At 42.3% G+C, this 26,723-nt stretch overlaps 1 protein-coding gene across 2 annotated transcripts in view; it reads left to right on the top strand.

Moving 5' to 3' along the window:
- The window catches only part of dpp6a (dipeptidyl-peptidase 6a), a 116,119-nt gene that overhangs the window by 51,780 nt on the left and 37,616 nt on the right, over positions 1–26,723 (top strand). For both annotated transcript variants that reach the window (XM_076080397.1, XM_076080396.1), the window contains exon 2: positions 17,930–18,044. In XM_076080397.1, the coding sequence (XP_075936512.1) occupies positions 17,930–18,044 (115 nt within the window). The remainder of the gene's footprint in view (positions 1–17,929; positions 18,045–26,723) is intronic.

Genomic DNA, 26,723 nt, shown 5'->3' with positions numbered 1-26,723 from the left:
TGCAATGACATCAATATATTCTATAACCTCATAAAGCTCACCCACCGATGGACCCAGCCATTCCTGCGTTCTCATTTGATGATAAGCCCCTGCAGTGCAGGAAGTCAGACTCTCTCTGTCCACCGCACATATCAAAAGAGGGTCACTGCTTTACTGCCTGCAGATTCTTATTGGACAATAATAGTGTCTGAGATACCCAGCAGGTGCCTGAATAAACCCTCTAATAGAGCAATTATTCTCAAACAAAAGGTCACCTCAGGCGTGACGACAGGCCCGGAAATCAATAAAGCTCCCAATTACGGGGCCTATATTTGGTCTCCGGTCGCCAGCCGTCCAGGAGAAGATCAGATTTCAAGGCAGCCTCATTCCTTCCGTGCGTCTTTGAGATTAAATTACCAAATTTGTATTTCAGGAGTCTTTGCTTCACCCCCTTTAAAAATGCATAAATGACTCGGGGAGGGCCCTTCTGATGCTGCCCTCCTTGATAACAGACGCCCAGAGAGTCACTTCAGTGGGGGTACTTAAGCCTCCATTTAGCCACGACATCTGAGATCAAGATCTCTTTTGCAAGAGGGACCTGAGAACAAATTACATATTTGCACGATCACAACTGCAAAATGAATTTACTCAAAACAACCAGTGAAAACAATCACAACTATTATTAGAAATATCAGCTTGTGAAGCTTTAACGTCTTAGAGGAATGAGTGTCTCTCTGTGTTGCAGCTCATTCAAGTACTAAGGTACATAGTACCTGAATCCTCTCAAGCTCTAGTTCATGATATGACGGACATTTAAATTAAACCTAGCCTGTGATCTGGTGTCATGGTTGTTAGCTCTGAATTAACTAAGGATGTCAAATACGAAGCAGAGCAGAATATATTCATAGCAAAAATGACGACAGTGTGCTGGATTGTACAATGTTTTCAAAGGAGAAACATTTTAGTATAGTATTTTTGTTTTGAGCATGCTGTCCAACATGAGTTTTTGTAGGACAATCTGCCTTCTCTCCCAATTCCTGGTATTCATAAAGTATTTGTATTACTGCACTGTCTGAGTTGTGAGGAGTGCCGCTCAAACTTAAATCTGTTTTGAGTCATGCAACGCCTCGTTGTTGTCAGAAAGGATCCTCCACCTCACACTTAAATCGCTGTTGAATGATGGGTTCTTTGATGACACCGCCTGCAATTGAGAACGGTTTTTATTTTTTCCGAAACTGAAAATTGCATGCTCTGAAACCTAAAACAACGTGCCGGGAATTGCATTTTGCACTCAGAAGGACATTTTCACGCTGCCATTTTGAGGAGCGTGACGACGCAACAGTCTCCCGCTTTATTACCGGAGATTTCACCGGGAGCGTTGCCTGAATGCAGACAGCGTCTGGATGGTAAAACAAGGTGTGTTGGCCACACGGACCTGAGAGGCGACGGGGAAGATGCATCTCCTGAACACATCACTGTGTGTGTGTGTGTGTGTGTGTGTGTGTGTGTGTGTGTGTGTGTGTGTGTGTGTGTGTGTGTGTGTGTGTGTGTGTGTGTGTGTGTGTGTGTGTGTGTGTGTGTGTGTGTGTGTGTGTGTGTGTGTGTGTGTGTGTGTGTGTGTGTGTGTGCGAGCGTGCGAGCGAGCGATTCTGAGCGGCTGGATGTAATGGTCTTTCCCGCCCATTGCAGTGGCAGCATTGATTTTGAGTGAATGGCTTGTGGGTTGGCTGGTAGAACAAGCTATTAGATTTTAGTGCAAGTCTTTTCATTCAGGGTCATGACCAAACTAAATTTCTACCGGACTAAATCAGAAGAAGTGCTGCACTTATAGCATCAGATGGCTACAAAACCATTACATTGACACCAGCGTACCTGCTTGGTGCGAGGTTTTCTGCATTTTTATGCTGCATAACCTACACGGACCTTATCACTTATGAAACGGTCTTTCTTTAAATGACAAAAACGCATGTCTGAGTATCAATACCCACCCTCCAATGTTCAGTGTGTACTTCGTCATTTCCTACAGTTTAGAAATCCAGCCGACAGCTACGCTACAGAGGCTTAATCCATCTTCATGAGATCGATGCTTTCTTTTGTGCGTAGAGAAATAGTTTGCCCTGTTCCTCTCAGGCAGTACGTTTGACGACTTGGTTGACAACTCTCCAATAAGTTGATGGCGAGCCTTTGTGCTCTCAGGGACAGTTGAATGGATTTAAAAGTTCACGTTCTATCATTTCACTCATGATTATCTATGTTTTTTTTCTGCCGGCGCTGTCACAGCGATGCTTAAAGGTGCCAAGTGCTTCATTTTTTTAAAAACTGCCCGCTAACCAACTTCATCACGGTCAACTCATTACAACTTTTTTTTTTTTTTTTTTTTACCTCAAATCTGATCGTCACATGTTTAAAAAGCATACTCGGCATAAAGCTTTGAGTTTTTTGTGTTTACAATTACTTTACATAAGGTCTAATTATTCAGCGCTAGAGCTGCTGTAGATGTCAAGCAAACTTGGGTAGTTTTACTTCCCCGTCTGGCTGGTGTTATGAGTGACACTAACTTACATGTGTACCCGAATGTGAAGCAATTAGGGATGCCCAAAGGTAAATGTGATTAAGCCACAACATGAAGTTGTAATTTTAAATGTATTAGGTCAAGTAAACTCACCTTTATTGAATTACAACTTCTCCGCTGTAAGTTTAAACAGTGCTATTGCAGTCTGGCATAATTGGATGACAAATTGACGAAGCAGAATCGATAGCTTCACCCTGTAGTCCTTCACTTCATCCACTATCGGCTCCAGTCTAAGAGGCATTCCGCAAGAACTAAAACCTTGTTAGCCTGATTTTCTGTGCATATTGACATCCGCGCACACATGGGCGCGTACAATCCCCGCAGGCTTCATTGTAATTGAACGGCATGCGCAAAACTCCGTCTCAGACTCTCAAACTGTAGCTTTACTCCTCTACCCTCCTTACACCTTCAATTCATCACCTACCCCGCAATTCTCCTCGCACCACTCTGCTACTCTTTATTGTAGTAAAGGAGGAGAGGAGGAGAGTCACACACCCAAACCTAATGACTCGAGACTCTTAGATGTCTGACGATATATTTTTGAGGCTACAGTATACTACTTCAGTCTGAGAGAGCAAGAAATGGATCTCCTTCTTCATCCTCCAAAAAGCCTGCGTTTGAGATAAAAGTACACATTATAGGTCATTGTCCTCCTGAATATTATACCATAATACATAAGGCACTCTTTATTGGTGCATCATCGATACAATCTTTCTGATCTTTATGATTATGTTGACAAAAGTTTGAAAAATGTCTTGTTTGTCAGCGTTCAAATTAAACTTCAGGATTGTTCCAAAATAAGAGTATATTAGAGCATATTTTGCTTTTAAAACCGTTTGGTTCATGTTAGCGAGATATCATGGTCGTGGTTAAAGTTAGAGAAAGCCTTTATGGTTAAAATACAACAATGATTGTTACTCGAAAACAGGATGTGAACCCTAGTCTATGTTGTCAAAGCTACACACTTTTTGCATGCAAATATAAACTCTTCCGTAATTGTTTTGCAGAAGAATTCCTATATGACAATGCAATCCATTCTCAATACCAATTTGTCAAGCACCGCAGCTTGGTCAATGCCCCTCGGCGTCTGTTACCGAGGCACCCTTAATCGTCTGTATGACACGCACCGGGCTTTCAACTAACTCCAGTGTAAACCCATCCGCGTCAGTATTAGGTAGACAGAGCAACTGATAATGTAGAGAGCAAGAAAGTCCATTTAGGAAGGAGGTTGGAGTGGATGGTTTGGTCAAACAAACACAGCACTTTCACCCAGGAGACCACTGGTGGTGTCCAGTGTGAAACCAAGTCATGGTTGATTTATTTGACCTTACTTTTGTTAAATAACTCACTTAACTAATGTACTAAGTTACCATAGGTGTATTTTACGTACACATACTTTAATCCAAACCGCGACCTTTTCCTGAGTCTAACCAAGTACTATTGTTAACGTGAGGCAATTAGCTTAGCATAAAGCTCAGCATAAAGCTTAACATAAAGTCTAGTTTCAGGGTGTAACAGTTAGCCTGACTATCCAAAGTTGCTATCAACAGCCGGTTAAAATCACTTAACTTTTTGCAGTGAAGTTGCCGGACAATTATTTCAAAAAAGTCTTCCAATAAAGTCTGCATCCAGTGTTAATTCTAAGCTACACCAATCGTCTCCCAGATCAGGTGCTATATCTAAATAATTAGAGCCATCTAACTGTCGGAGAGTATCTTTCAAACTAGTTCTTGAACTATTATGTCAGCTTTTAAACACATTGTTTGTCTGGTGAGAAGAGTCTCAGGGCCTCTTACACTGTGAGCGTCCCATTAATACTCGACTGACACATTATCTTCATTATAAAAAGATTGACCACCGCTTCCGTCTCCCTGTTCAGATTGGATGCACCCGCGGACGCTAATGCACACATTCTTCTTCTCTCCGACACACTCGTAGGAGACACACCATCGACCTTTCTTTCCACTGTAGCTTGACAGGAGAGCAAACTGCTCCTTGCTTGTCAGAGAAGAGAGCACTTTCTCTGGGCTATTTTCAGGGGGAGGCAGCAGCCAGCTGGAGGGAGGAGGGCAGAGATAGGGAGAGGAAGAAAGGGGAGCAGAGAATCTTTTTCATGGAATAATCAATTGTCTCTTGGTACATTTTCCACCTGATTTCTCATGATGTTCATTTAAAAAAAAGGCTGTATCACACTGAGAAGACACTTAGTTGGTGTGATTTTGTGTTGGATTGTGTGACTTGAGCTTTGCAGTACATGTTGTCTCCTGGCTAATTATGCTTCTCTTCAAATAGAATGTCTGTGAGGTGGAGGGCTACGTTGTGTGAGTCACACCGTCATCAGTCTGCATCTGGTCAACTCTACTGTCTGACAATCTGACAATCTGCGAGCCGCGGTATCGGGGCCTCGTTATCTGTGGCCCACGAAGCGTGTCCGTCAGAGCCGAATGCCTCCAACCGACAATTGCCGCGACAGTTTTGATGCACCTGAGAATTCTTCCAGGATCAGAAACTGGTTCATTGGTGGCTTTTGCTTGGGACTTATCCGTATTTCAGCGCATTCTCCTTGCCAGTAATTGTCTGCTCGGCAACTGAAGTGCCGGGCTCGATTGGAGTCTCAAGCTTTGTATACAGAAAGGCAATGTGGAGAGACTGTATTAAACTGTATTGATGGGAGTGATTGAAATCTAAAGGAAATCTAAAGGATGCTGCATAAGGAGCAGTGTTTTGAGACATGATTTGATGTGTGACGTGTTTGGAAGATACTGAGCATGTACAGTAGATGGACAGAGGATTTTGCCACAGGAGTGGTTTTATATGTCTCTCTGGACTTTTTTGCTTCTCCCTGCGTGACATGTATCGTGATTGCGATCCTCTCTAACGGCTTTGAATCAAAACAAACCACAGCCTGTGTTCTACACGAAGACGCACGCCACAAACTCTGTACAACCACCTTTCACATCTACAGGTTTCATACTTATGTGTGTGATGTTCCAGTAAGATCAAAGGAGGCTTATCAGGAAAACAGCAGCAGGAAAAATAAAATGTTTTCTAGATTAGAAGTTACACTACACAACTTTTCTTTTTTTGCCTCTTGGCGGCAGGAAGTGTATCTGTAGTCCTGCTCTTCTCCTTCTCAGCTGGTCAAGTTCATGCCCCGAAAACGTGATGAGCTGTCTACCTTCAAACAGCATGTATCCAGAGACTGATCTGGCATCTGTAAAACCTCCACAGGCAGTGAGGCACCAACACATCCTGCTTTTGTTATAGCCTTCCTCTTCTTTCCTTGTTTCTTTGGGTTGGAGCAAACAATCCGCTGCATGCAAAAACATCTTGAATGTGTGTTGAAATAGATACACAAGCAGATAATTGCATTTTAGCAAAACAAACATATTGTTGCTTTGAAAGCAGAAAGAAGATAAGACACATGTCAGCTCACTGATCCAACATTTTAAAGTTGTAATCCGTGATTATTCTACTAAATCAAACCCCACATCTTATACTATTCATGGACTGCACTTGTTCAGCACTAGAGATCAATGTATTTGTATTTTGTAATTATCATTCTAGACAGTGGATTTGCATTGTTGGTGGTGGATCTCCTGTGGATTGATAGGAGACGACGCAGCATGTAATCCAGCGTTACTGTTTGTCATTTTATGTTTTTGACATTAACTTAAACATGAACTTTTCACATGGCGCACAGCCGTATTGAGTTGCTACTAACGCAAACGGATCATTTCCTGTTGCTGCACATTAGAACCTGAGAAAACACGGGGTGGCTTTAATTGTTAAGCAGTCACAGGAAATGCAATGTATTACCATGGTCAGCGCTTACCGCAGTCATTCATCAAAAATGGGTCTGGAAAAATAATTTTTTTTTTAACAGCAGGTTAGCTTTAAGGCCTTTAAGGTTTAATGTTTTTTACAGAAATGAAACATGACGGAGCAGCCACAGTGAGCTGTTAGATGAAGAGCTGGAGGCAACAGGCTGCTCACCTCCAAACCTCTCAGCGAGGTAACCAACTTAACTGAACGCTGCTGGAGAACTACTCGTGCCATGAGAGGTTTGAATGGGTTGGTCCACCGACAATGCCAAATAAAGAGCAAGTTGTCCTTTGCCTGACATCTGGCCAGGCAGTTAGTTTTGGTTTTCCACTCAGGTTCTGAGATAGCTCTTTCAGACGTTGGTGGATTATTCACAGCAACAGGGGACACTGTTGAGCTTTTATCTTTGTTGCTGTTGAAGTTGATGAGCTGGACAGTAATCATGCACATGTCCCGTTAGTCAGCTGTAATGATCCATGAAGTATTTTATCACAGTGGTTATGTAGAAACCACAACAGGCCTGAAGTGACCTGATGGACACGCTCGCTCTATAACGCCGTGCTTTCAGCCATGTTGGAGTTTGTCATGTCTCGTCTCAACGGTGGCTTTGGAGAGTTGATATTGCTCGTGAACGCATTTATGTCTCTGTTATGCAAGAACTGCACTGACCTTGAATATGCTATTATTTGTACGCAGCTAATTGCTCGCTGGACCATTGTGCCAATAGATGTGGTCGCTAGGCAATTAGTGACGCAAGCGCAAAGCCTGTATAGTTTTAAGCGACAAACAGCAATTAGCCATTTGTGATTTTGTTGAAGGAACGACTCGGATACAAAGGAAACAAGTGAGCTCAAAGCACAGCTCGCTTATACTGCGCATACAAAAAGCACTTTGTACTATACGTGCATTCATCTTCTGTTGAGTGCAGAAGGCTGTAATATCTGCTCAGAGTCCAGCAGTAGAACATTTTCTTCAGATTGAGTTGTTTTCAGTCACACATGACGGACACGTGCTCATGTAATGTGTAGCTATACGGTGAAGTGAACGCTGAGCACAAAAGAATACAATCATCGGACAAATATAGCGCTTAAAGCTCCGTTGGATTAGTAAGTCTCCACTCTTACATGCAAAGCACTCTCTCCCAATTTCAGCTGAACGGCATGAACAATTGGTGTTGCAGCAGCAACAACAGGTGGCCAGATTGATGGTGAGCGGTGAATTACTTTTTTTTTTTTAAGGGTTGCCATGGAAACAAAGCAAAACAAAAAGGCCACACAAGCAAAGTTGATGGATGGAAACCGCCCGTGTGTACACACGGCCGTATACCCGGAGACTTCATCACAGGTGTCGATGTGTTACTCTGAATGAATTTCCTCGAGGGTACACTGGGCCGCTGTGGAGAACTTGGTGAGTGTATTTGAACGTCCACTGGGCGGTCACTGGGATGCTGTAGTGCTGTAGTCACTGGGATGCTGTAGTGCTGTAGTCACTGGGATGCTGTAGTGCTGTAGTCACTGGGATGCTGTAGTGCTGTAGTCACTGGGATGCTGTAGTGTTCATAACACATGAAATGACCCATCAATGTCCTGCTCCTCCCATCTCCAGAGAAACAGTGACTGCTCTTACGAGTGAAGTAGCTGCCCCCAAGCGGTTGATGTTATTCTCTTGCAGGATAGAGGTGAAACCAAGTGTTTTTTGAATAATATTCATTTTATTTTAGAAAAGAAAAAGACATTTTTCATTGCGAGGGCACTTCAGCCAAACATTATGCCAGCGATAAGAGGCTGGAAGTCTATTCTTTCTACATGAGTGTTCACATTTTTGTCGCAGAAAGCGATAAAAAACAGCAGGCCAGAATACATTAGCCCGGGTAAACATCGACACAAGCAGCAGCCTCTTTTTATTAGACCCCTGCGCCTGGAAGCAGTGGGTTGTGGGGTATTTCATTTCCAGGAAGCGAGCGCGTCTGCCGGCGCATATTGTTTCCGTGACGGCAATTTATTTTTGCTGGAGTGGCACGACGAAGTGTTGCGTTATGGAATGAAGGCTGATAGATAAGAACAGAAGGAAAGATACTTTTCAGTGAATCCTGAGAGATGCAGCACACACCAGCACTGCCGCCGGGCCGCAGTGAATACCAATCGCTCTGGGTGTGGGCCGAGGGACATGCAGTGGAATCCTCCTGCCCGGCTTTCTCTCTGGTTTTCTGTATCCTCCCCAACTCTCCTCCTCCACAGCGGCTCGGATGACTTTCTTGTTAGTTTGCAGCTGGAAAGTTTCCATGCAGAATGCTTCACAGGCTGTTAGACGCTGTCGAGTACGCAGCAAACACGCGTCTCGTAGAGTAACTTGAGCGGCTACAGAGTGCTACAAGAGTGGAGCACGAATGAGTCCTTAGACCAGGAAATGAGTCTGCATTTTAAAGTTGTTTTCACGTTATTTGAACTATATTTTAATGTAACAATTAAGACGATTTTAACGTTCTGTTTTATGGTATAAAATATGTCAGCAATTACCACTCTGGTCAATTTTGAAGCTTTTACGTGTCTTTAAAAAAGGCGTTTGCTAACAAGGGGCTACATGAGAATACATAACGTCATCAAACCAGCATTTACTCACGCGTCATCGGTATTTGACGAGTTGGGAGTGAGAACGTGTTGGTGGATGGTTTGGCGCACATCCACGGTGTTCTAGCTACGCGGATGGGCGGAGAAAAATGGAGAACTTTGAGAATGTGGCTTTGCCGCCAGGAGAAATCTGCACGTTGCATAAAAGAAGAACGTTTCCTCGTCACGATTCCACATCGGCTCATGTCCGTGCAACTGTCCTTGCAGAAAGTATAACCGAGGCCTAAAAGTTTGGGCTGTTTCTTTGTTAGAAGTAGAAGATGGGAAAGTGCCCAAATCAATCTTTTTTGCAATGGTCATATTAGTTTTGAAAAGCTATTATTAGACTACAATACAGACTACTTATTTTGTTGTTTAGCTATGTGGACTTGTTGTCAACATTCCTTTGTTTTTCTGTTATTCTTTGAGTGGTAGTACTTTCTATCGTGCACTTTTTTGCCCTTATTTGACCGAAGAGATAGAGGAACCACGGGCGCAGAGAGAAGGGAGGTTTCTGTGCTGCATCCTTTAGAGGCTGGTCATTTACGATCTTGTTCTCATTGGATAATTGACCGAGACACAGGCACCTTGTCTTGCATATATAGTATAAGTATGCTGTGCTTTTAACCATTCTGTTAAACACCCTGATAAAAGCCGTGTGCTGAGCCACGCTGATTGAATGAAGCACAGTCACTCTCAACAAGTCCTTTAAGTGTTGCCAAGTTATCTTTTCTCATTTGCTTCTTTGTGTCTCGAGCACCTACTCGACTGATGAGGCACACTCTTTGTACAACTGAAGTTGACAGAAGAATTAGCCACTAATTACCTACAGAGCATTAAATTGTATGTACATTCTGTGTCAATAGGAATGAATGAATACGTGACTTGTAGAAGGTTACCCAACCAAACAGAATAAAAGATGAATGAGCTGATTTGACTCTGAGGGTACAAACAATGGCCTAAACTGTCCTTTTATACACATGTAGTGTAGTTCAACACGTAAGATTCTCTTTCTAAAGTGTAGTGAGACTGAAAAGACTGAAAGTGATGCCATTGACTTCAGCTACAGAGCTTATTTCACTGACGATCCATAGAGACCCAGTTTAACTCAGAGGTCTGGGACTTGCTAGTGCCTCAGGGAGACAGCACATCACACAGGTATGGCTTCATATACTCGGCTAATCATATGCCTGAGCATTTCCTGTTGCTACATTTGAATATGAATGTGTCATTAAAGGTAGCAAGGAAGGATGTCAACACAATTCATCATTTTCTACCTGCACGGTGGTCTAAGCAGACCCCCCCCCCCCTTCCAGCTGTTATTTATATTTGAGATGAAGGGAAGTCTTTGATTCAGCTGAGCCACAGTAACGTTTGTGGATACATTTAGCTTCCCCCTGTCAGATGTGTAGACACATACTGCCACAGGAAAAGTGATGAAATGAGAAGAAACTCTGGTTTCATTCTGTATTGTTCTCGTTTCCTGAAGAACACTTATGTGTGCAGTGCTGACAAAAATAGAAAAATAAAGATTCATGCATCAGGGCCGGGCCGTAAACACTTTCCCCTTGTGTGTGTGTGTGTGTGTGTATCGCTTGTTTAGCCATGTCACAATGCATGTTCATCTACAGCTATAGGGGATGCTCAACAATAAAAAAAAAACTCATTTCCAGTTTCCATAGTGACGAGGGAAACGATGAGATGAATTGCCTCTATGGATCGGCTACTTGCATGAAAATGGGCAATTTGCCCATAGCTCCTCAGAAATCAAGTGTAAAGTCAACCCTGTCATCTAAATCATTACGTTCCCTTGCAGCCAAACTGCACCGTCAATTACCTCGAGGGAAACATATTTTCACCCGGATTACGGTCGCAGTTTGAAGCAGTTTCATACACATGGTTGTACATTTTAAACTGAATAAAACAAAATGAATCCCTTAGGTTAGGGCAACAAAATTAATGTTTTGGTAAGAAGACTTAATGGTTTGGCATAAAATATTAAATTGAAACTTGGTTAGATTTAGGCACCAAAAGGTTACTTTTAGGGTTATGTTTGGACAACATATGTATTTGATTCACACGGGACACACAGCAGTGTACAAGACATGTCGGGAAAAGTAGATACGTTATGAGTTATGGGATTGGCAATGGTAATTGGTTCCAGGTCGACTTTTCATCACATATGCAACTTCTATCAGGATGAACATTCCTTCAGGTTTATTCCCACGATGTTACGGCAGCTCCGTGCAACGCTCACTGACTCATCCTCTGGCGGAGTGTATTATGTGCTATTTTACAGAGATGTGATTTAGTGCAAACTCTGCAGAGAGAGGTCAGCTGGCGGTGGCGCTCTCCCACCATCTCTCTAATGGACTGGAAGAGATTCACTCACAAATCAAACAAACCAGGCGGAAGATGCCCAAGAACAACACACACACACACACACACACACACACTGGCCAGTTGGAAATTAGTTCTCCTGCCGTGAGTAACAAACAAGACAGCTTGTTTATGGACAGCCCTACTCCCGCTCCATGTTGTATGACAACGAAATTGTCCAATTGGGTTTGGATTCAATCACATTGCCGTCGATGTTCATCAATCTGTGAAGCGCGGAGCAGGAAGAGGCGCTTGATTTAGAAATATTTTACTCAAAGATTAAAAGTCTGACTGAGACGGACGCAGGAGAAATCCATCTGTACCGAAAACCACTTCAACAATCGTAGAGCATTTTGATTTGAGATTAATCTGCTCATATTTTTTATTTTTTGCAAAAACGAAGTTCGTTTGAGGAGGATCAAAGAAGCAAAGATTTTAAATCCCTCTATTTGAGGATTGCAATCACATCCCTGCCCTGTGAATTTCTTCTGGAGAATTTAAGTATATGAAGAAGGGAAGTCAATGTAATTAAAACTACAAGCATGGAGTATGTTTATATAATCATTAATCTCAACCAGTCAACTGTTTGTGAAGCAGTTATAGTATATCATTATATTAAAATGACATTTTTTTATTCTTTTTTTTTACAAAATGACATGCATATTTAAGTTTAAAAATGTCAGCAGTTGCTCTTGTCAACTTGTGTTGCTCAGCGTTGTATCAGACAACATCAGAGCTGTCATGCTGAGAGACATCGCTCTAATTATTTTATGATTTGCATCCGATGTCGGAGAGTCTGCACCCAACGCGCGGTTAAAGATTTGATCCACTTAGATGCCAACTGGTTTCTGCTAACAGCATGTGCCATCTCGTGTCTGTCAAAGCGTCAGTGAGCGAGCCGCCGAACCCCTGGCTGCTCGTCTCTCTGGATAAGTGCATGAATTAAAAAGCTGACTGACTCATTGCAATCTGTTGCTTTAACTGTGGCAGAACAAATACGCTGTTCTTTGCTGCAGTCTGTTGACATTCCCTCTCTGTGCCTCCATGGTGTGTTCAGGCTTTCTAGAAGTCCCCTGTACTGTCTCTTTCTACGACTCCACCAGTATTGTGCATTATGACGCATGCCTAATGACAATGTGGTACTTTATGTGACACTATTGACTTTCTGTATTGTACAATTAAACCGAAGGAAATGTGCATGAACATACAGAAAATGAAAAAAGGAAGACATGCACACGGGCCCTTATTTATACAGCAGATACTCTGCATGCTTTAGCTCTAGTAGCCTGTTCATTGGGAATCAGAATTAATGACCTGTACCATTACTAATACTGAAGCCCAGAGGCATTATCATTTCATCCTCGGTGAGAGCGCATGTAGCTTATACGCTTGCACAAAGTCTCTTAGTTTGAGCTATTAAAGCGACAATGGAAGATGGGCCGAGCCTTCATTTCCAGTTTAGCATCTCGTAAAGGTAGCTCAAATGGAGCAGTTACTCACGCTATACAGCCTTTCTCATGGCTCGTTCTTAGTCAAAATGGCTACTTTATTTTCTCTTCAAAATTGACTTTAGTTTCCGTTTTTTTAAGTTATTTTTTCTGCCATTATGTACAATTTTATTTCCGGCTTACAATCTCATACAAAAGCAATTCAAAGCTATTAAACATTTTTAAAAGGTTAAAGCAGACATGCAACACACAGAAAGTCTTGGCAGAAACGTCTTTTATTTGTTCCTCAAGGACGACGGTGCTGATGCAAACCGCAATTCAGCAGGTGCTTTGGGTAGTGAATGCTCCATTGCCATATTTAGAATTAGATGGCAGGAATTAATCCCGGTTGATTAACTGTAAGCATGCCAGATATATAATCAGAGTTTTATAGCTCAGGATCTGAGAGTCCATTCTGTAATGAACAGGTAGGCAGATGTTTGAGAGCCAATGGACCTCATTCATCAATGTTTTCTTTCATTTGTTCTTAAGAAAAGTCGACATCAGATTTGTGACGTGTTCTCGAACCACAGAATTGTTGGTCAATTGAAAGCTCGTGCCAGTTGATCCTATTCAGCGTAGATGCACTCCCTGGCAATCGCCATGAAAGGACATGAGGCTGCAGGGCCGTGTGCACACCCAGAAATGGAAAAGACATTTTTTGATAATTAAGTCAAGAATGTCCAAACACAAGTCTAAAGAATGTGGAGCACTGGACTCCAAATATGAAAAACAACTTATGATAGTATAATAGTTGTGAAGTGGAGGTGCGTCTGCAGTAGTGGATATAAAATGGCACTAAAAAGATGCATGGGATGCTCTTACATGTAGAGTTTGTGTAGTGTTCGTTGTCAAAAGACCATGATGTTTTGTAGAATAATGAAAATAATTCATAGAAAAACATTATCAAATATTTTCTTTTGTTTTTGCACAAACATGTCATCACTGAAATGTGTGCTCTAGAGTGAGTGTAGAATCCCAAACAATGGAGCTGGGCTTCGCCTCCCGGGCTGCATTCAGGCTGCCCTACCTTATATGGGTGAAGGTTGTTGGAGCTTGGATGAAGCACATTGTTCAGCCCCTCCATTGTATAATGCCTTCATATTTCTGTGTTGAAATGATTAGGATTCAATCTTTCACTTTTTACAATAGAGTTCTCATAAAAAGACACAGCCGTCTCTTTCAATCTTTCTTTTGTGTTGCTTTCCATATTACGGTGAGCAACCATGCCCTTGTTAGTGAATATGTGGGCGGCTGCATTTTGAATGAGCTGAAGCTACTGAATGGCTTTTATGTTGCGGTAACCGTCTGCATGACAAGTGTTTTCTCACAGGCATAGAAATCACCACGTTATTTAGAAATATTCCTGACATGATGGAAATCTTCTTTGGTGATGGTGCTGATCTCAAATAAAACTTGAGTAGCATTATTGTTATCGCGGGATCAGGACTTCTGAAACTAGCAACTAATACTGACAGCTAATACTTAATATGGTCCAAAACAAATTGGTGTCTGTAGGTACCCAAAACTCTTCAAGCTTCCCAAGACATTGACCTATTGGCAGAGTGTTGTGTTTCACGCTCTCGGGGACGAATGGACATTGATGATTCCCGTACATGCTCCGCAGGTTTTAACACGACAGCTGCTGAGGACAAGAAAACAGCAGGATCTTGTTTTTTAGTCGAGTCTGGACCTGGATCTATCGACATTGTCCCATACTTTTTCTTTCTCTCTCTCTCTCTCTGTCATGTTTCGGTCACGCCTCAAGCTTTCCTGTCAGTGAATCCCCCTGCAGCCTCCCAACATGTTATTTATTTACTCCTCCTGCGAGCTCTGATGTCTGTCTCCTCACTGCTCATTTCATACCTCATCTCTCCTCTGCCATAGTCACATGTCATCAAACAGTTATTACTGCAGCACATACGGTCTGGCTAATTAGTCCAGTCATTCTTATAATTACAGATCAGAGGGGCATGATCGGGAAGGTTGGGCAAGGCTTTCAGCCGGTGTCGGCACCCTTACCCAGGCTCAGTTATTATTCCCTCCAAGCCCGGGAATAGGAAAGAAGTTAAAGGATTTCTTGTTGAGGTTTCTGTCTCCTGAATCCTTTGGGGTCTAATTATTAGCATGCCTCAACCTCAGTGACGTATGGTATACTTTCCAATGTCAATATGTTCCCACAGAGATGCTGATCTATGTGGAAAAGCTGTGTGACATTGACTCCTTAGTCATCTTAGAAGAGTGCAATAGATCTGTCAGCCCGCCGGATGTTCCTGTTGCAGAAAGTGTAGAGAAAATAAGAGAGGCAATTTGCAGACTTGCATCGCCTGTACAGCCAGTGTGTTTACGTGTTTGCTTTGTTAGCAGAGCTGAGCATTTTCTGTCATCGGTCGGTCTTAATTCTTTCTTAATTCTACTAGACAACGATAAATAGACGCGCTGTGAGATTCGATGCACCGCATCAGCTGCATTGATTCTTGTACGACACACAATAGAACAAAATCGCAGATTGCTTTCACCACACAACATGCGTCCATCCAGCTGTAGTTCAGGTCCAAACATGCACGCGCACACAGATACGATTGTTACATTTAAGACGCTGTGATGGACTCGTGCCCAGCATTCGATTGCGTTAACTACAGTGCATAGAACACATAATAAACCGTCATTGCTCAGCATTGCGTGGGGATTTTATTCAGCTCTTTTATTGGGCATTATACACATCGCTTTACATCCTGTTACTGCACCCAAGTAGTTGCTCTCTGCTCTCGAAATGTTCTCCTCCAATTTCGTCACCGTTTTCCATACTGTAAATCCCATTGAGTCACATATACTGCATCGACCGCAGCAATCCGCGGTGGGCTCCGTGCCACTCTCATGAAATCTCCAGTCGGATTTTCAGTTCTGCAGGAAACAAAACAAAACATAACGATTGTTCCAGAGGGATGGCTCAGCACAGAGGGAAAAATAAATCGCATTGTAGACTGTCGGCTCATCACCCACAACACTGTTTTATCAGTTGATCTCTGAAATGATCCCCCGCTCAATAGAAACAACTGAACTAGGGAAACACCGATCACATTTTTTCAGTTCTGATAGAACACCGATAACTAGGCTTTGGGTATCGGCCGATATCAATACCGATCTGATACCAGTGTTTGATTAATAAGCTGTATACCTGTGTGGAAGTGACTGGGGTCATTCTTTTGTGCGTAAGGCTTGACTTAAACAACTTTTATTTTAAGTATTCCTGTTATTGTCACTGAGGATTTTTCTCCCGTCGTCGCAATGCATCCAACAAAGTCAATTGCTTCTTCCAACCGTCCCCTCTTTCTGATTGGTTGAACTCGTCAAAGCTTTCGGCTCGATGGATCTGGAGGTGCTCGATTACGTTGGTTGTGCTATATCTCGTGATGCTACCGCCACCCCTCCAAACATTGGCTGTGCACATGTTGCGAGTAACAGTAGAACTCGTTGGCGTATAGCAAGTGTGAAATACCAAACAGCTGACATGTTTGTTGTTTAGCTCCCTCAGCTACTTTATGCATGTGTAATCAGATGTAAACATAGCATTTAATCCAATAGATCAGTCCCATTGGCACAAAACCATGACTGAGCTTGTTTGTTGTTTGTTTATTGATCTGTTCATTTTGCAGTAATCAATCCTGAACACCTATTCCTCCATTTGTTAAAAAAAAAAATGAGTTACTGTGATAGAGATATTTGGTTCTTTAGCAAAATAGCAAAAGGTTTTTTTAGCAATACTAAAAGTCAACACAGCAATACACAACACACACAAGCCCCGGCAGAGGCCTATAACTAATGTAATGAATATGTGTAATGGGCAGTCTGGTAAATAGCCCCGATTGCTCTTATCTGCCGGCTAATGATGTCTTGGGCTCCCTTCAATTAAGGTGGGAACGAGGTCACTAAAAGGTTTGCGTCGTAGCTCAGCCATTCAGCTTCGTTAAAGCCTTCGCGTGTATTTATTAACGCTCCAGGCATATGTTCCCAAAGTACACGCTCTGCTTGGTGCTTTTTATCCTCTGTAAACTCATTAAGAACTTATTAATCCTCCACTAATAATGTGGGCTCGGGACTCTTTCTGCAGAGTCCCCCTTGGTTGTGGTTTTGGTGTTGCTAGTTATTTTTTGTCTGTGTGCGATCCAGACACAGCAGGGCTGATGTAGGAAACCTTCAGGGATGCTTTGTCTTAAAGGTTTTTCTCTGGGTGCTTTGTTTGCGAAGGTGCTCTGATCTGGAAGTTTGGAGGACACCCAGAGTCCTCCGTAGCTGCTGGACGGGACTGTCTCGGATTGTTACCGTAATACATTGTGGAAACTTTGTGCTGAACCGACCCACATGCTTCACATCACCGTGTGTCAAAGACATTTTGCCCAATATTGTTAAATTGCCGCATGAACAAGGAGCCTAAAGCCCCCCCCCCCTTTGTTTTTATGTTATATCTTGCGGTTCTACTTTGTCATGTGACATTTTCATTCTTCAGAATCAAGTGTTCACTTATGACAATATTGAAATGCAATAAGTCTTATTTGCTTCTGGGAGAAAGAATCCCCTCAAGGTTACTTACAGCTCTCAGTCGTGTTTCCTAACTCTTCTCTCTGCTGTTGCCGAGCTTTTGTCAAGCGTGCGATTCACCAGCGTGTCCTGGGCTCCATTTTTATCTGTCACATTCGTTTGGGGTTGATGGCCGCTGATGCTGGGCTCATTAAGAACCCCCCCCCCCCCCTCCTCCTGGTGCTGCTGCTGGTGCTAGCATGTCTCCTTGAGAACCGAGATACTGCGACTGACTCACGTTCGTCCTTGACTGACACCCACATCGCTCCTTTTTCAACAGTCTGCCATTTATACCTCTGATTCTATTTTTCTTCTTTGGTCTCATTTCTCTCTTTTGCTCCTTTCCCACGTCACGCACATTGATCTTTTCAATTGTTCTTTCATTCTGTCCTCGTCTTTTGTAAGTCGTGCTCTGATTCGCTCCCACAGTAGTCTTTTTCTTCTTCTTTTTTTGTACTGTTTCTGACCGTGTCTTCTCCCCTCCTCTCTGTGTCTCTCTGCAGGAGCTGGTGGGCAGTAACCCTCCGCAGAGGAACTGGAAGGGAATAGCGATCGCCCTCCTTGTCATTCTGGTCATCTGCTCGCTGATCGTCACCTCCGTCATCCTGTTGACACCAGGTACACGCCGCAGGCCGAGGGAGGGGGGGGGGGATCACTACACTACACTACACACCACACATCTCTCTGTTCACACGCCTATTATTATGCACAGACATGCCCATGAGGTTTCACAATCAATCTCGCCAGCAGCAATGCAAACAGTAACGCGTGTATGTCAGTGTATCTGCCCTTGTGTTCGGTCCGTAGCTCTCACGCAATGTTTGCAGTGTCACCAGCTGTAATGTCCCAGTTATCCGGGCACGCTTTTCCGCTGTAACTGACACATTTAGTGAAGGTCACTGAACCTCATTGAAGTCGGCTTGCGCAACATTGCTTTCTTCATAAACGCCATCCCCATCTGGCTCCCTTACTTAGTCCTTCTTTTCACCGCACACACTTTTCTTTTTTCTCCCTGGACTACAATGTCCTTAGTTATTTTAAGGCGTCTTAGTTTCATGTCAGAGTGACCTTCAGGTTTTTTGTTGGCACATTTACATGAAAGTTTAATCGATAGGCCATCTGTTTATTTTCAGTCTCATAAAGCTCCTGGATATGGTTTTATGTGCTGCCAGAGCCAAATCCGTCAATACAACTGCCAGTGTGTGTGCTCTATAATTCAGTTACAAAGACAGTCATCACTGTTCCCTTGTTTATGAATTTGTGACATGTTGCAGTTCCTGTTTCCCGAGGAGGTCGGGGCCGTAGTGGCAAAGCAGGGGTTTGCTAATATAAACCAAATCCAATGCTGTGTCTTTCTACATAATCCTTAGAGATCGAGACAGGTGTCGGAGTCAAAACATACCGCCGCAGTAGACCTCAGCGCAGCGGCTGGTGTCAAAGCAGCGAGGCCTGAAATGCCACGTCACCTCCTCCTGGCTGTGACCTGTTCCTGTCCCGGGGGGGGTGTTTGTTATGGACTCGGATGAACCGGAGCTGTTCAGTGTGCCACTGCCAAACCAGGCGGGCAGGTGGTGTCTCCAGCCTGTAGCTCACAACCTAATCCGTCCCCTCCCTGCGTCGACTCTGCGTGCCCAAGCAGAACCACTGTTCCGCTCCAAGTCTCGACACAAGCTGGGTTCCTGCAGCAACTGTGGGGCCTCCATTAGACCGCCCATTAAAATGAGCTGTTTGTACGGGGTATTTGGTATTTTAAAGTCTTCGGGGATATTAAAATATGCCCTGGCCTCATCAGATGCAGTTTTGGAAGTCAGTGTGGATTAATTGGGTGTCCTGGCCAGCTGAGATCAGCTTCGGAATACTGCAGCTCCATGTGTCGTTCCTCAAGGACAGTGGTTTGTTTGAGCAAATACAGTGTATTTGACTCCTTCATGAGGTTATTGTATTCGGGATGGAACGGTTAATTGAATCCCTGGATGCAACAGAGTCAAATATATATTTTCGTGTACTCACAAAATAATATATTTGTGTGAAGGAAAAGCCCACCCTTAAATGTGCTGTTATGTATATCTAATGTTGTGGAATATTTCTTATGATTAGTCGGGAGAAGAAAGTGAAGGTTTTCTATCAATATAAAGTAAACAGAGTTTTGATGAACGATCGAGGTTTGTAAAGTCAATTTATTTGCTTGCAAGCAAAGAGAACAGTCTCACAGACACATTGCAGTGATCTGTAAGAGTGCTCTACCTAACAGTCACAATGCATGGACATTTATGCTCAGACAGCTTCCTGTTATCTGCTTAGCTAACAAGAATACACAAAGAACACAATAAAAGGCAGGTCATCCTTCGAGCCTTAGTATACTTCATTTAAGACAGTCAGGAAGATGCTTTATCTCCTGTTTGCAAATCCCTTTGTTCACAGTTTGCCTTACAATAGACAGTTTAAACACACAGCAGATGCTTCCTTTGAAGCCACTGTGACATTGTTAAAATGACCATTGCAGAGACAGAATAGACATTCTTTACCCTCACACATCATATATTATCATGCAAAGGTTTACGCCTTTACAACTTCAGATAAATGCATCAAAAAGGAAGTCAAAAGTATTTCAAACAGAGGATCTCTGTTAGTCAAGGCCTCTCTGTGCCTCTGTCTTACGAAGAAGAAAGAAACAGTGCACAATGATAACAGATAACAAGACACCTGGATACTAAACTAATTAAAGTCATCTACTGAAACTACAATTTGGTGTCTGCACTTTTAGGACTTACATTCTTTAAACCTTCACATGAGACTATGACATATTTTCCCATTACACTAATCGTGGACGTTCGAGTCTTTTGTGCGTTTTCTTGTCGTTTCCTGTCAGGCTAGTTTCTCTCTCCTCTGGTCACTTTCTCTCCTCTCCGTTGATGTTTCACTTGAGGCCAGAGCTTTGCGCACTCTGCAGTCCGCCAACGTGTTGCTGTCGCTACCTATATTAGCTGCTCTGTTTCAACAATGTTGGGCTGAAAAAAACGTGCATGCAGGCTGAAATTCAAAACGGCGTGTTGCTCTTTCGAGAGATGCAGTGACTTAAACCAAGTGGAAGAGTAGAAGAGTGGAAAAAAAAGTCCACTAGCCGCCAGGCTAATTCATGCAGTGTGAAATGCCACGGGCATTCAGGAAGTGACCTGTCTGAGAGCTGCCATGTGGAAACCTTGTTTTTTTTCGATTGCAGTAAACTTACTGTAATGTTTATGTAAATAAAAAGCTACTTCAGCTACATTTGACTGCTTGTATAATTGATGAAAAAGTAGCCATGTGCAGTAATATAGAAAATTGTTGTTGAAAGGTGAATTGTTATCTCACTTCTAGTTGTAGTTAATTATTGGAACTTAAGATTTACCTCGCCCAGGACACCCACCGGTGTGAACTGTCGGCCTGGGGCGTTTTCAGGTTTGGTCTTTGGTGCTGTAGTGTGCTCCCGACTTTGTGGCAACAGTTTTTGTATCTTAAGTATAGGCCCCCGAGCACAGAGTCAGGTCCACAAAGAACACAGAGCCCTTACCTCATCCAAAACCTTTGGGATGAAGTGGTACGCTGACTGCGAGCCAGGCCTTATCGCCCAACATCAGTGGCCTCACTAATGCTCTTGTGGCTGAATGAGAGCAAATCCCTAAGTTCCACAATCTTGTGGAAATCCTCCCAAGAAGAGGAGAAGTGGAGGCTGTTGTAGCAGCACAGTAATGCAGAGATTTAGTTGATCAAAAATCACATATGAGGGGTATTTTTGGGCTGCCATGGACCTTATGCACAATGCACATCTCAGTGGTTTTGATCTAATAACTGAAGTCATAACAGGTATTGGATTGTACTTGGTGTTCTTAAAAACTAAAATGTCCCAAATCTTTGTATGCACACGTGAATGGAGGGAACATTTCTCCTGTTGAGAAGAACTGTGTGTGAAGAAGCCACAATGATGTGGCTTTCCTTAACTATGTACTTCAAAATCTTGAATCATACTTGATTGTATGATTGTGAACAAAATGGTGAGTGTGGGAAGAAGGCCTTTCATTCTCACGTACTCGTAACACAACTGTACACTTACTGAAGATTTTTAGTCGCTGCTGTAAATCGAAGACTGGTTGGCCACTTATCTGTTGGAAAAAGAAGAATTTATACTTCAACAAACATCTTACCGAGGCAGTTGTGCCGCCTTGAATCACCACCTTGAAAAGAATTAAAGGCAGGTATTGTAAATGCACCATAATAAAGAAATATGAATCTTGATTTAGAAAAACCTTTAGAATGAGCTGATTTTCCCCGCTGTTTTTAAGGTAATAGGATATGAAGGATTTAATTACAGACATGGCATTGGGGACATTGAGCATTTTTTGCAGTGCAAATGGGCCGGGAAAGAATGGTACATTTTTCCTATTAGAATGCTAATTTCAGCAGTTATTCAGAGCAACTTATTTTGATGTAATTTGACACATCAAGGTGAAACATTTTGTGGGAACAAGGGCACCTCAAACTGCAAACTGTAGCTGCACGGCTCATGTGAGGAGTTATGAGATAGCATGTTGCTGCCGCTCAGTTAAGAGGGTTTGTTGATGGATGCTCCCCTGCCAGACAGGCAGACATTTCTAACTGCTCCTGACAACCACTTTGTTCTCTCACACACACACACACACACATAGAGTTTTGCTCCCCTTTTCCTCCTCTGACAACCTGCGTCTGCTGTAACTGATAGCTCCATATTGCTCAGAGGTTGGTCTGTTCTCTACATCAATACAACTGGGTCAGATGTTCACAAGTATTCCTCAGACTGAGGGACGTCAGGCTGACTGACAGAGTGACACTAGCTGGAACTGTGGGGAGATGACCTTTTAATTAAATCATTGTGTGCAGCTGAATGCAAGCAGGCACAGAGATTGTTGCACGGAGCCGATGCTAAGTGCGATCCCTCTCATGGCTACTTCTGTAGCATTCAACAAAGCGTTGTACGTCGACGCTCACTATCCCAGTTTTTATTCTTGGCCATGTCATATTCAGGATATGACATGAAATATATTGCAGGAGTTCATATCAAACATAATACAGGTTTCCTGATCACCTGCAGGCTCTGACTCTGTTGCATTACATTATTTATTTACCAACCTACAGAGACGAGATCTCAGGAATATAAAATTATGCGATGAAAGACAATGATCAAAGCATTTTTTTTCACCTATATTATTTATATATATTGTTTTATTTATTTATACTGTTCATAACTGAACTTTGTGTGAATTGTATTTCCTAACACATGCTGTTGTAAATAGGGATGCCCTGATTGATTAAGTAAAAAATATGCTTAAGAATGCTTTTTAGTCGCTGATCGGTTGCTATTATTATTATTATTATTATTATTATTATTAATAAATGTATATAATAATAGCTATAATTATAACCGGTCAATCACAAGGTAGCCACGCCCCTAAAGCATACCCAGCTTTATAGTCTATTTTACTCTAATCTACGTCTATTTAACATAACTGACATGTTTTCTCCTCGTGCAGTTGATCAGGTGAACATGTGTAGGTGTTGCACATTTACATCCAGCAGACACAGAGCAACATTAACATTCATTTGTAGTCGTGTTTCTGTTCACCTTGTGAATATCAGTCCAATATTGACTGTCCTTTTAACTTTGTATTGGCCTCTAGTTTTATGGTTTATGAATATCCAATTTTAGAATGACATACTTGCAAAAGCACATTATGATTCGATAGGAACCTTTTCCTTTGTAGCCAACATTGCTGACTTACTGTATTTAACTGTGTCACTCAAACTTCCCTTTCAAATTGCCGGGTTCAGTGTTCGATCAGAACTCTATTGTATTGAACAGAGGCTGTGTGACATTAGCATATGAACTGCTCATGTGAGCTGACCCTGCTGGGGACGACGACCGGCTTTTGTCAGACTAATTCAAAGTTTCTGCCTACGATCACAGCACTCTGCGAGGGTGAGATAAAGACGTACTTAACGGAAAATGGATTTGCCTTTAAGGGATTGTGCTATATATATATATATATATAAAGATATCATTTTTTATGTAAATTCTCATGTGTATAATCTTCCTCTGTGGTAAATCCATGAATCTGGCTATCATCACTGATTTAAAAAAAAAATCACCATTTATCCCCTCTAAGCCTCGCCATCTGACGCGAGGCTGCAACTTCCCGTGCACTATTTTGTTCCCTTGCAGTCTGTAGTCACAGTTTGGTTGACTCTGCTAATCACGCTGAAAACTCAAAGGAGGCCACGAGCAGATGCCTTCAAAGGTGTTTTTGTCCCTCGTGATGAAATCGGGGGAGGAACTGAGAATCAGTCAGTGCCCGTCCATCTGTCAGGCGCAATATGTGGCGCGCTGTTCACACACAGCTGACGTACACATTCGGGAGGATGATGCAAGTCATTGTTGCGTTCTTGCAATTTAAAACCACTTTGATTGGTGAAAAAAGGGGAACTCTGAATTTTGCCAAAAAGTTTTCTTCCCCTACCCTTGAGTCAAAGATATGTTCTCAGACACCACTGATCTCACATGAACTATTAATAGCTCAACACGGGGACTAGAATCATGACATCACTGGTCTAGTCTTGTATTAATAAGCTCTCATTTCTTCCATCCTAACACCAGCCAGTGAATTCTATTTAAGCCAAACCAAGACAGTTAAGCCCTGTATCTAGTGGATTAATGAATGAGTCCGGTGTTTCTCAACCTGGGCACCGGGACACCCACATGAGGTCGCAAGATGGATCTAAGAGGCCCTGATGAATAACTAACAATCCAGATAATTACCGGTGTACTGTAGGAAATAAGACACATGACTCCATAAAAGTGTTTATTTCTCTGGAAAACATATAGAATGAAGGAAACGTTTGAATTATACTGTAAAGTTGTATTTCTTGCACTCATCACTTATATTTCTTTTACAATGATTTATTCCATTTTAGCTTCAGTTCATGTTTTCAACAGTGTTTATGAGACTTTTTTATGTTGCCTTGTGTTACCTTTATGTCTTGTCATAAGGTCGTATTATGTGTGGAATACAATGCTTTCAATTGCCGTATAGTGTTGAAGGTATCGCATTGCTTCATCGGGTATTGGAAAAAAAATGTCTGAAAAGCTAAAAAAATCCGTCTTTTCAATCAATGACTCAAAACTCCTATGCACCCTGCGATGAGGGGTCACAAGCACAATTTGCTAAATATTAATATTAACGACTATCTCTTGGCTTGTGCCAAGTGATTTCAACTGAATTATGAGTTAGTTAAAGGTTTTATATAAGGCATTCTGAACATTAATATAGCAGCAAACAACAAGATAAACAACTGTCTTAAAGAATTCTTACTTTCAGCCGCATAGTGTTCGCTGTTCAAATGTATGTCGGTGAAATGCCTGAAGATAAAAAGCATATCAAGTTTCTAGATAGTGTGGATCAGAGAAGTTATTCTCCATGATCTGTGATTGATATGTTGGAGTCACTGAAGTGTGAATATTGCTCCTTGGTCCTTTTTTTTTTCCTGATGTAAGATCTCAGACTTGTTTGATTACGTCCAGTTGATGAGATCTCACATTGATCCAAAGGCTGACATCATTCTTTTTTCATCAGTGTGTAATGTTATGATGTTAACATGACAAGAGGAAGATGTTCAGTGTCACGTTACGTTGCCAGACTCTTGTCTGAACCTCCCCCTCGTCCATCGGTCTGCTCTTTAAAGACGATTTCTCCGACAGCTGCTACACACGGATCAAAGCATGTGTCAGCTTAAAATTAGGAGGAAGTGGTCACAGTTAAGCTTCACTACAGAACCTTTGCAGCTCTCATTTGTGGTTCAGTGGTGCTATAGCAGTTAGAAAACCTCTCCCTTAGATCCTGATCAATCGTTGTGACTTCATCTGGTCAGGGTGGTCAGAGTACGATATGCTGTGTTGGATAATGTTGTTGTTTTTGACCGTGCTACATAAAGCGGTCTGTAAAGCTTGTGGAATTGTTGCACATATAGTCCACTCAGGATGTTCTTGTACACTTTTCATAGCTAAACATAATAATGCACTTTGCATTAAAGCTACAAAATCAACTCGTATAATCCAAGTGATGGTGAGCCAGGACAGGTGACGTAGGGCGGAGGTAGTGGTGGATACCCATTCAAAACAAATCACCAGACTTTCGCTCAGGAGGCCGCTGTTCATGTTCACATCCACACTGATAGCTCGTGTTGCTGCCCATTTGTAGGAAAACGCACGAAAAAAAGGACAAATTATCTTTTTGTTTGATGTCATATAAACCGTTGCATCACGACCAATAGTTCTTAGCCACACGAGCGACGTGGCTCTAGGGATGGTGATGACGGTCGGTCAGTCCGCCACTTTGGTTTATGACCAAATAACTGTAAAACTAATGCCCCCCCCATCAGCCTAATCTTTACTTTGTGAGCGTTGTACAGCTGTTAGACACTAAACTGCTTTGAGATACTCTACGTAATCCATTACACATCCTAGTATTTGTTTTCCATCTATTTATAAAACTGTTGCTATGACTGCATGATAAGTGACACTTCAGTCACTTTGATACTTCTTTAATAATATAAATGGATGTGCTTGCGAGAAGCTTCAGCATCTGAGAACATAGAGTTGGTTGCCAAATATCACCCTTCTTCAAGCTTATAACTTCACACGTGCAATTGCTTATTGTTTGTCTTAAATGTAGCTGTGAATAAAGTGTGCCCAGCTGATATCAGCGTTTGAACACATCATGTAAAAGGTAAAACACATTACCAGGCAGCCATGTCACACGTTTCATGTCTCCACCACTTGATCGTACATATATTAGACACAATGCCTCACCTACATGGAGTGAAATCACTGGCTGTCTGGTCAAAGCAAAAGCTTTTACCAGTCTGAGATCCTAGAGTGCAGTGTGATATTTTTAAATGGTCTGCTGAGATGTAAAGTGTACGCCATTATATTTCATTGTCAGCTAAAACATGCAAAATGCATGTTCCAGAATTTTCTCGCACTGAACAATCATAAAACATCCCACCTTATGGACCGTCAAACTCACCTAAAAGCATTTTCATTATTTTGGGTTTCCATAGACAAAGTGTCACACGAGTGTGTACCTCCTGATGCTCGGGCGTTTCAACCTGGGAAAGAGGAAAGTTACAAGAACACTTATTTCTGGTCATTTTTCAAACTCTCTCTGGTCCACTTTTGTATGTTGCTGCGTAACTTCTCTCCCAATATTGTTACTGATAGTGAAATAATCA

The sequence above is a fragment of the Anarhichas minor genome, unplaced genomic scaffold, assembly GCF_050575085.1.
Source record: "Anarhichas minor isolate MPS153535 unplaced genomic scaffold, ASM5057508v1 ptg000074l, whole genome shotgun sequence".
Taxonomy (NCBI): domain Eukaryota; kingdom Metazoa; phylum Chordata; class Actinopteri; order Perciformes; family Anarhichadidae; genus Anarhichas; species Anarhichas minor.
The sequence above is the reverse complement of the archived record's forward strand: the minus strand, read 5'-3'. Positions and strand labels throughout refer to the sequence as shown.